At 33.0% G+C, this 12,316-nt stretch overlaps 1 protein-coding gene across 1 annotated transcript in view; it reads right to left on the bottom strand.

The window, feature by feature from the left end:
• The window catches only part of LOC110030128 (lycopene epsilon cyclase, chloroplastic), a 48,568-nt gene that overhangs the window by 6,664 nt on the left and 29,588 nt on the right, over nt 1–12,316 (bottom strand). Inside the window, exons 8-10 of the mRNA XM_020732704.1 lie at nt 5,322–5,418; nt 4,976–5,104; nt 4,726–4,858 (exon numbers count right to left, since the gene is read on the bottom strand). Of these exons, the coding sequence (XP_020588363.1) occupies nt 4,726–4,858; nt 4,976–5,104; nt 5,322–5,418 (359 nt within the window). The remainder of the gene's footprint in view (nt 1–4,725; nt 4,859–4,975; nt 5,105–5,321; nt 5,419–12,316) is intronic.

Below are 12,316 nucleotides of genomic sequence, written 5' to 3' on the forward strand. Positions count from 1 at the left end.
ATTCCAGTCAAGAACCCCCAATTGCACCAATCTGGTTCTCATTACTTGAACTCGAGCTTCATTTCTTTGATCTAACTACCTTATATGCAATTGGGACTATCCTTGAAAAATTTTTGCAGGTAGACATGCATACAGTTCATTCCTCAAGGCCCTCTATTGCAAGGATTTTGATTGAAATGGATATTACACTACCAGATGTAGAAAAAGTCTGGCTTGACTTATAATGGTTATTGACAAAAAATTATTATGAAACAAAAAACTTACTACTGCAAGCACTGCAAGATGTTTAGACACCCACAAGAGAAATATTTCAGATTGCACCCACAGATGAAAACAAATAGTCAAAAACAAGAACTTATTGTTATTGCACCTGAACGCGCTCCCAACAAACCTGATGATAGCCAACCTGAAGAGGGAATCACCACAAGACAGGAGTTGGTGTCTGCCCCTGGGAACCCTTCTCCTGACCATACTATAAGGGATAATGTTCATACCGAAAATCAAGATAGCCCTGCAGCTCCTATTCAAAAAGCATAAATTCACACTTCACATACATTGGAATCTATCGCTGTGGCAATGACTGTCTTTCCTTCTACTGCGGTTCTAATATCTAATCAGACCGAGGACCACATGAGTCAGTCTTCAAATGAAGAATGGCAGGTTCATATTTCTCGGTGGAAGAATGGCAGGTTCATATTTCTGGGGGCACACTCCAACTTGGAACTTAATGGATGATACTTTGGTTACTCCTGGAAATGACACGACACTTCAAAGTTTGTTATTCGATTCCGCTCCTAAAACTAAAGGAAGAGCCCAGACTAAACTGGCTCCTCCCTAGTTAATTGTTTTCCGCATGTTTTAATATTTTTTTAGTCTATCTGCATCTTTTTGTTGGGATATATTATACTTGGTATCGTATGAGAAGGGTGCCTCTATTGGGCCCTCTCAAATAAGCTTTATGTATCTTTTCTATTTCAATAAAATCAGCGTTTGTCATAAGAATTGGGTAGTGTGTATGTATATCATTTTAAAAATGTAGTATTTCGGATGTGATACAAAATAAGTAGGTGCTACGTACAAATTTACTTATCTAAGATATCAGTTTGAATCGTTTTCATACACAACGATATATGAAGAGGTCCATGTAATTGATGAGTTGAATGTCTTTATCTTTCAATTTGTATATATGGAACTAATGGATATTAAAAATTTAAGATCATGGAAGTACAGTAGATTGCATCTATGTAGAAAGTAACTGATTGATGGGTTCTTGAATAATGTAGAATATTTATGCAAGTAGTATCACAACTTCCCACTTATCCTTCAAAAAATAAGTTTCGATGCTCATACGTGAAGCATAAAAATCAAGCATTCTTACAACCGAATAAAGTGAAACTGTATTTGTGTCGTAGATGCTCTCAACCTAATTATTGGTACATAACTGCACAAGGAGACTATGAACTAGATGTTGAGTATGATCAGGTTGGTGCTCCATCAAGTTTTGCCCTTCAATTGAATATGATCTTAATAGATTTGAATAAAAGATTTTCGATGCAAGTAGAGTTCAATTTGTTGAGCACGTGCTTGAGGATGATCAACCACCAAACAGTAAATCGTAAAAAATTTACGATTTATTGAGTGTTGCACAATAGCCTTTATGAGAAAAGTACAACACGCATTCAAAGTTATCAGTAGCTTTTAGAATGTTGAGCATTACATCATATAAAATTATGCCAGATAGTGTTTAATCTTGTCTGTTACAACAGCAACACAAACCCTTTCACATATACATTCATTTTGCATTTTGTCTCTAAATGACAAGCCACTCATCCACCTAGGAATTCTCATCTCAGTAACAGTTAACTTAGTTTTATGCTTCTCTTTTAAAGGCAAACATTCTGCGTCATAGAGCATTGCAAGTTTCACCACCATGTTATAAAATTTTCCTTTAATTCTAAGTGGTATTATTCAATCACACAAAAGGTCACATGCATTCCTCCACTTCAACCGATCAAACTTGAATTCTACTAATAAGATGCCTATCTATATCACCATCATATTGAACAATAGGCCCCAGATAACTAAAACGTTGACATCTTTTAATGATTTGATCACTCATAATTACAACTCTGCCACTAGATATGCCACTGTTAAAATTACAATCCAATTATTTAGCTTTAGATCTACTCAAGCAAATGCCTTTAGACTCTGATGTATACCTCAATAATTCAAGTTTTTTTCTGAATTCTTTCTCTAGTCTTACCCACAAGAAGGATATCATCAGAAAAAGCATACACCAAGGAACATCCTCTTGTAAATATTAGATCTACTCAAGCAAATGCCTTTAGACATTGATGTATGGCTCGATAATTCGTTTTTTCTGATTTTTTTCTCTAAACTTATCCATAAGAAGGATATCATCAGGAAAAAGCATACACCAAGAAAAATCCTCTTGTAAATGTTGGTAAGAGCATCCATAACGAAAGCTAAAAAACATACAGTCTTAAAGTCGATCTCTGATGTGATCCAACTGAAATGGAAAATACTTGGTCAATCTTCCTTATGTTCGAACACAAGTAACAACTCCAACATATATCTTTAATGACTTGAATATAAGACATATAAACACTTTTCTTTTCTAGAACTTTTTCTTTTCTGAATCTTCTAGAATAGTTATAATTGAAAAAAAACATATCAATTATTTTTATAATATTCATTTTAATTGAGAAGTATATAGATTATTATACTTTCTTTTATATTATTTTAATTTATAAGCATGAGCATTCACTGACTACTTGATAGCTAATCGTATTTTAAACTGACTCTTTCAAAAGGTTATGAATGAGTCGTAGAAAAGAAAATATATATAAAAAATGTGTCGAACAAAGAAAAAATTGAACTTATTTTAGATTACATTCATTAGTGGTTTTTTTGATTTAATTAGATGATTATTTGTTAGTAATAAAGATTGCTAATAAAAATTGAATTTCATGGTTCCACCTATTCTTACCTTAATAATTTCAAACCACGACCGAGTCATGACAATAACAAGGTTAAATGGTCTCAATCAAAGTTCAATGTTAACTATGAAATAGTCACACCTTAAATATTTCTAAAGTTGTGACTTTTGCCCCCACATTTGAGGAGCAATATTTTTAACAAAAAGAGATTTTGATGCACGAACATGGGAAGTAATTGCCATGCCATTAAAAAATATATCTAATAAAGCACAAATTTTAATGCAACTTTCATAGCTCAAAACTCATAATTACTTCAGACTTCTAGAATAGGCCCCAAGGTCATTTGAATTCCATTTTCAACAAATTAATAGTAAGGATAATGTGATACAATAATGTAAACCCAAAGACTAAAATACCTAAATCTGTGGTTTAAATGGGCTTCAATAAAACACTCAAAAATAATAATTAAAAACTTTTAGGTCATACGAATGGACAAATATCCTCCAAATTTTAAATGCATAAAATAAAAAGAATTGTCTTGGCAAGTCGGATATGATAAATCCAGGATAAAAAAAAATTGTGTTTATTATGACATTAAAACTTTCAGAACATATAAAAGAAAACGAGGACCTTTTCAATCCGTTCGATAATGTATAGCATTCTTGAAAAAACTGGCCAAAATGCTATCTCCAGAAAATAATAAAAAATACCAATCTTTGCCCATTTGAGGAGAAAATTTAAAATGAAGATTTTCACTTCAGCTAGGTGGATAACATGTTCAACCACCTTTTATATCACTTCGATTCTAGTGTAGGCAACACCGACAACCTTTAATAGATGCTAATATCCACTACTGCTATCAACAAACATTGACAACTCATCGTCATCATCAACCAATACTTGACCACTCTCACTCTACCAGCATCACTTAATAATAAGCAGCTTCACCTATCCTATGATGACCAGCCAACCCTGACAATTGTCATCACTTGTCCATAATTGTGCATCCTAAAATGACCACTGCATTTTGCCATCTAACAATTATCATAGCTTGATTTTTGAGGCCTTTTGTCTCTTATTCTATAATAGTGGCAACCATATACTCATCTACCAATTTTAATATTCATTATGATCATCCATCTTCCACCCAGTAACACCACCACCTTCCAATGTTCTCCACAAAAAGGGTGGACTATCATAATCTTCAACCAATATGGTGGAACTTACTGTGGTTCTTATCATTCAAGTTTTCTGTCAGAAACCCAATTTCTAAAGTCAGTTATGAGCTATTTATCTGTGTAAGAGATTTTTGTGCAACATAAGAAATAAATTTTCTATCATAATGAATATTCTAAAATGCAAAATATACAACGCTAATAAAAGAAAAATCTAGTAGATGATAAACTAGTTTGTGCCGTCCAAGATGGCATTCTTTTCTTTCTGAACAAAAAAAAAATGTTCAAAGATGTTACGAATGATTTTTTGAAGTATGAACAAAAAGAATTACAATCTCAAGAAGCATGAACGCAAGGGTGAATTTCAAATGAAAATGGAACAAAAACAAGTTGCAGAGTTTTTGTCCAATAATAGATAATCCAAAAACGTGAAAAATAATTCTTCATTTTAGGGTACATGAAATTGTTTTACTTGTCAGTATCCCACATATTTACACAATCTCATGATGTTTTTACTGCAGATGATGATATTTATGATGCAGGTAAGCTCAGCTGCTTGCAATTAAAAGCATAAAGACAAAAGCACATACCAATCAGGCAAGCGAAAGAAAGTCTGAAAAAATATTCTAATTCCGTCGATATCAAGCTGCAATATTAAAGCTAGTCCAAATAGAAAGAATGCTCTTTGTCGTTTCCTTTCTTGTGGCCAAAGAGTCCTCCATGCTGAAATATGTCATGAATACAATAACAAGTTTATAGATAACACCATGAATGAATGGTAAAATAATAGTCTATCAAAGTGCCGTTGAAAGAAATGATTGACTGAACAGATATTCAAACCTAGGGCAGAAGGATTATAAACACTCCCTACGATCTTATTTTGTCTTGAAAATGAATTTCTCATCAATATATTACTAATCACTGAAGCATACTTTGGAGCCTCAGACAAGGAACGGACAATTGAATATCCTGTTCATAAAGATAAATAAAAATTAGTACATATTTTTCTTCAGACAATCACATGTTTTACTATTAACGGTTTCTGGCTATGATATTTCTTAAAGATTTGTGTAAAATCGCATTGAAAACTCACGTATCAATCAACAAGAATGAATGGAGAATATCAGTTAGGATAATGCTATCATGATGATAATGACTGCATGTTCTAATAGTATAGTTTTCTAACCAGTGGCTGGATGCACCATGCTGGCCGCAGCACCAAATGCAAGGTTCTTCTGTTCCGTGTTTGGCAAGGATCCACCAACAGGTATATAAGACCATTCCTAAAAATCAAACTAAAACATCTGAATACCTTTTAAAAATCCTGGTATCATAAAAAAAAGGAAAATTTACATCCCAAGCTCACAATTCTTGTGTATTTACATATCCCACAACGAAAATTTCATATTTACGCAGGTAGCACTTTGGTACTTAAAACCTATACAAGAAAAGGTGTATTTCCCTTTTAAAAACTGGTAATAGTGAAATTTATATGTGATATAATGGATTTGACTGCTACATGTGTATATATGAAAGTTAAGGTGTGAGATAAGTAAATACATAAGAATTTAGTGCTATGTATGTAAAAATGCCAAAATAAAGATGATTACCTGCAGTAATGATTGTAAGTGCGTTGCAGATTAAATAGCAAACATTTATGAATGCAGAGTAGTGAAAACTATTGAAGTCTCTAATTTTTATTTTTTTTTTATTTAGAAAAATAAAAAAAAAGGAACTATAACTATACTTGCCAAATTGAGCTTCTAAAAATGGCCAAAAGATCCAAAAAAATCATTCGTCCCTACACTCTCATACAAATCAGGATAATTAGAATGCATAAAGCAAATTGGAAAAGAAAAAAAATTGGAAAAAAAATTTGGAATAGCTTTAGGTTCAAATAGCTTGGCTCGTCATTCAAAAATAATCCCCAAGTTACACATAGGTTCCAAGTGATTTACACACTACCACTTCGAATGAAGAGTAATGTAGTCATCCAAAGATTTCATTCCAAATCAAGAATGACTATTGATATGCTCATGAACCTTCATATATCCCAATACATTCATAAACACAACTTAATGCATAGGTATTTACCACTTACAATATGTAATCCTCTGTTGAATTTGTTTAGGTTCAATTATGGTTTAATTTCAAACAAACCATTAAAGTTAATGCTATCTTCCATTCCAAAACATTACCAAGTTTATCAAAGGGAGATAACTGCATCTTGATCATGCACCTTCTTATAAATTAGATCCAAATCTCAATGCCCTTACTCCTTTCATGATGGACTATATTCTTAGATAATGTCAATATCGATCATTATAGCATCAAGTTGAGAAAGAAATATTTATTTGAACAATCTCCTTAACCAAATTACATGAGATGGGCAATAATGATGATGCTGCATATTCCACTTCATGAGTAGAGAAAGCAAAATAGAGAATAATAGAAAATTATTATTTTTTTTTTATGAATAAGTGATTACAATGTGAATGTCATAAAATCCAAAAGGAAACAAAAATCCTAAGGTGATTGTTAGATCATCAAAATCTCATCTCTAATTGCTATCAACGAGCCCACGGAGTTAAAAGTCAGTTGAGGCACTTATGACTTCATTGGGGATAGCCTTCGATATAACCAAAAAAAAAAAATCAACTTAAACAGATTTTAAAAGCACCAACTTTAGATCCTTCAGAAATCAACAAACCAAACCAACTACAAAAAAGAATATGCATTCCTGTGCATGTCAAGTACCTTACCCAATAATCAAACTTTTAATGAGAACGTGATAAACTACTATTTTTCCTTCATAATTTTCTAAATTCAACCCACAATGAACATGGGTGCTAATTGGATTGCAATCACCAGCCTTTAATTATTGAAGAACTTCGTTTGCATTTGCCTCTTGTGAAACAAAAAATTCCTTCATTCCCTTGCTTTACTTTCAAGTAAAGGAAGTCATGAGCCAAATGTTCCATTATCTCAAACTCCTCGATTCATGTTTAGCTTGAATTTACTAAACATTTGAGCATTGCTTCCTATGAAAATAAGATCATTTACATGCATAACAACTAGTAGTATATTTCCATCTTTCACTTTTACATTTAAAGCATGTTCATTTGATGTTCAAACAAAACGATTACTTTAAAATAAGAATGTAGTTGCTACAAGCCATAAACTTTTATCTTTAACTTCAGGACATTTTCTTCGTACCTATCCTTTGCATATCCCGTATCCATAGATAGTTGAACATCTTCAAGGAGATCATTCAAGACATGAATTTGGCGCCCACTAGAGAAATATTTCAATGAGTTTAACTCACAAAAGATAGTCTCAATCAAATAATTTCCATAAGAGAACCAAAATCAAATACCTCATTAAAATCAAAGTCACTTTGCTGTTGGTAACCTTTAGAAACAAAATTGCTTCATTTTTTTCATTTTTCAATTAGCAATCTTCTTCTTTGATTTGAAAACTCCAAATCAATAGCCACATGACAAATAGAAGTTTAACAAATCCTATGCTCGTTCCTTTCTACAGATTTGATCTCCTCATCCATAGGGTATTTTCCATCAACTATCTTGCATAGCAACATCATTGAAAATTGATTCTTGATTATCCATCAGAAAAATGAGACTAAGCTTATTGGTTACGTTATAAATCTCTTGCAAACTTATAGTTCTTTCTTCTGATGGAATGGTGACATAAAATCATGTTTTTTGTTTGTTTGATCATCTTATAAAAAAGTTAAATCACTATTTCTGCCAATTTAACAAGGGTTATGCCCCGAACCAATGCTACACTCGAGGAGTGGTGGACAAAAAAACTTACGGTATGCATTTTTGACATGTCCCCTAATTTGGTCAATTTCATTTTGTTTTTAAATTGAAGTACATGTTATGAATTTGTAGGTGGTGCCCGTTGCAAAAAAAATTAAAATTAATGTACTTGATCCTGAGTTGGAGGAGAAGTTGGATCGAATGTATGGCGGTGTCTTTGCTACGGGAAACCATGTATGTGCCCCAAGTGAGGGTTTATTGGCACCCCCGAGAACTTGTGAGCCGATCAATTAGTTGATTCAACCAAGGTCACCAGCCAGAACCTCAATGAACTTGAGTTTACTGCCATTCTAAGCGTCCACGGGTTGAGAATAAGAAAAAAGTTGAGGCTGCTTTCCTTAGAAGCCAGATATCACAATTGGTGGCTTCTTACAGCGCTGAACCCCACACATCTCAAGCAAGTTTTGTCGACCAGGTCATGCAAATTTTGAATGCAACTAGAAAATTTTTTAGGGTTTGCCACTGTACATGTTTGTGGTGAGTTGCTTGAAGTTCCAACCCGCGGAGTATTTTTCGTCAGGATTCTCGAAGATCGTAGGGTGGCGTACATACGACATTTTTATGATCACAGGAATATTTGAGAAATTTTTTTTATTTACATTCACTTGAGATATTTATGTTTCTAAATTTTTTTCTTATTTTAGTATGGAAATTTCAACTGCTTAGTGTTTGTCTTATTCAACAATGCTTATATGTTTATGCTTATATATTTATTTTGATATTCGTAGCCAATGTAATTGTAGCTAATTTATTGATGTTTCTGTGTCAGCCAGTATGATATTGATATACATGAATGCAACTAGAGAAATGCATAGAAGTAGAGTTGCAACTGTCGTATGCTTGATATACGAACATTAAAACTCGTACATAGATCGCTTTGCCTGCATAACATCCTCATAAGTGGGGACAATTGGTTAGAGAGTTGCTTGCATGTCATCCAATAAGATTTAACAATATGTTTCGAATGAGAAATGCGATATTCAACATCTGTTGGAGGAACTACACAAATTCATAGACTTCATGGCTCTTCCAGGACGACTTCGCGAGAGGTGATGGCGATAACTCTCTACATATTATCCTAGAATGAATCAATGCGAGGACCAATGAATCGATTTCAACACTCTTCCAAAATAATTTGTAAACACTTCTCAGCGAGGTTGATGACACTTGTGAGCTTTTCTTAATAAGTCATAAAGCCTACTGATCCTACGTTCGAACGGACCCTACAAAGAGTTTGTGCGATGAACGGTACATGTCATTCTTTAAGGTAACATTTTAAATTCATTACATTAAATTTTAAAAAAACCAACGTTATTACGACATTATTTTACCAGAATTGTATTGGAGATAACGTGTTTCAAACAATGAGAAGACCGTATTCATATTACATTGCGGGGCCCCGACGTAGAATGTCATGGTCGTTTGTGACTTCAACATGTATTTTACTTTTGTCATGGCTGATTAGAAGGGCAGTGTATATGACAATAGAAATTTCAAAACCGGAACGCGAAATACCATTAACAACTTCCCACATCCTCCTACAGGTACGCTTGAGACTCAAATACTCTCGTAAATTACTTTTACCTCTATACTAATTATCCAATACATTTCAGATAAATAAAACTTGGTTGATGCTGGATATACGTTGCAGTGAGGGTATCGCAAGTCATATCCTGATACGAGATATCACATACCTGACTGTGAGCGAGCAAGCAATATAACACGAGTAAAAAAGAAATGTTCAATAAAAGACGTTCCTCCTTAACGGTGTCATTGAGAGGACTTATGGGTTATACTCCGTAATATATCATCTTACCTATTTCCCAAATAGGTGCAAACTGTGATTGTCACGATGACTCTGCACAATTACATTATGCAACACTCTTCCCGTAATGACATCAACTTCCGTATGAAGAACGATGATCATGAGCATGCATCTGCCGAGGTATTTGAGTACCATCTTGGACATTCTTCGTCACAGCTTGAGAATGATGCTTCCATCACCTGTACTAAAAATGGAGAAGTTCAAGCGAGATGGCAGGGTTGAGAGAACAAATTATGGATGTGATAGTAGGATGGTGATTCGAGTATTTATACTTTATTCAATATTATTTGAACTTTATTTCATTTATTCAAGACCATTTGAGCTTTAAATTTTATATTGATTGTTTGGGCTTTTTATGTTATTTCTAATTGTTTTTTTCATTTACATTTCATTTATTTTTCGTTTCGTTGGTTTGATGTCTATGATGAGACATTTGACTTTATGAGTTCTTCTGGATAACTTGTTAATCGTTGTTGGTTCGTGTCATATATAAAATCCTAATTAAGGCAACCAAATTCCCTCTTTTTTTTGGTATAACGGTTTTTTAGGTTCTTCTAGAATTTCTTTTTGGTGATATGCATATGTGATAGACACGAGCTTAGTATTACGTGGTTTAAATGCAACCAAATCTTTTTTTTACAATGTCTATTGTCTTCTTGTAATGACAAGTTCGTAGTGACAAATTTATAGTGACAGATTCTTCGATTGATATACTAAGTTATTTCACGTCAACACAAAACTGTAATTACTAACTTCTTTTATCCTACTTGTTTATTTTATATAGTTGTTGTTTATCTCCGTTTCTAACATATTTTATACTGATTTTATGGGCTTTTTATGCTATTCGTATGAGTTTTTATCCATTTGCATTTTATTTGTTTTTATTTTGGTACGTTTGAGAGGTCCACAAAGAGACATTTGACCATATTTTCTAAATGGTTTGTTAATCGTTGTTGGTTGGTGCCACATATGAAATACTAATGAAGGAAACCAAGTTCCTCTCTTATTTTCAACAATATGAATTTTGAGGATCTTCTACATAGACTTTTTTTGTGATAATCGTATGTGACACCCGCGAGTTTAGTTTTACGTGGTTTAAAAGTAACCAGGAACATTTTTTTACAAGGCCTGTTATCTTCTTATAGTTATAGATTCGTTAGTTGGTACACTGACTTCTCTAAGACATCACTATTATAAAAATTGTAATTAATCATCTTTAACCAATTTCAAACTCTGTTATGACTAATTGATTGTCTTTTGTAGCATTCAGATAAGATGAGTTTCAGGATTTCAGGGACTTCCCAACGATTTCTTTGTCATTGCAGACTTCAGACTTTTTTACTGACGCCACCTCAGGCAAATAGCTACAGAAGACAGTTCTATAGATGTCTGTGGAGAACCACAGAGAAGTGTGGCTTCTTTCGATGGGCAGACGGTCTAGCAGATTCCATTGCGAAGAGTAATCAGAAATGGATAGTATAACTAGAGAACGGTGTAGCTCGCGACATACGCAATCAAATTTAAAAAATTAAAATTATCATATTATTAAATGTAATTTTAATAATTTTTTTCTTATTTAATAATCATGATACTCACTGTTAAGTGAGATATATATCATATTTTTTGTATTGTTCTGAAGTGGATTTTTGTTTCTCAAGTATCAAATATATTGTTATGACAGTTCTGATACAAACAACATTACTACACAAGAGCAAAATTATCATTTGTCCAGAAACAGCTATCGCATAGCTATTTTCAAACTGCAAAAAATAAATAGTAAGCCAGCTTATCCACAACAAAATACTAGAGCAGCTTGTCACGCTCCGTCATATTCGAGAAATTGACAAGACAAACACAGGATGGAAGATTCTAGAGAAGGTCAGAATGTAAAGAGTCCTCAAAGGGGCTCTAGAAGATTCCACCTCATTCCGGAGAGAGCAAGAAGGAAAAGCTCTAAGGAAAATTTAAGAATAACTTAGAATGTACTAAAGTTATGTCCAATCCAATCCAAATTGTTTCTCAAATCTAATCATCTGATTCAAGCTCTATATCATTTCATTTGACAAGTGTTGGGCTCAACTCTAAGGGTCAAAATTTGAAACTCAAATGAAATCGATATGTGTCCAATCTTATCCCTTTTACAAAATTAAAATCATATTATCCTTTAAATATTTATTATTAAATAGGAAAGATGTAAGCCATACCTTTAATTAAGAGTTTTCTCCAAAGTAATTGTTGAGAAGTAATTAACTATGAGAGAACCCACTCAAAGGGATATCAAACTCCATAATTAAAATAAATCTTATCTTACAGTTATAAGGCACGGGAAGAATTTTGGTTCCGCGGATCCATAAATCCCAAAGATTTTTCTCATTTTAATGATTAGATCCATTTTAAGGTAATATTTCTATTTTTAAAATAGCATATTATTCTTCAAATGTCATATCCAATCATTTAGATATAAGTCTTTTGAGATCTATGATAGCCCATATAAATATATATATATATATATGC

This window comes from Phalaenopsis equestris, unplaced genomic scaffold (assembly GCF_001263595.1).
Source record: "Phalaenopsis equestris unplaced genomic scaffold, ASM126359v1 Scaffold000662, whole genome shotgun sequence".
Taxonomy (NCBI): Eukaryota; Viridiplantae; Streptophyta; class Magnoliopsida; order Asparagales; family Orchidaceae; genus Phalaenopsis; species Phalaenopsis equestris.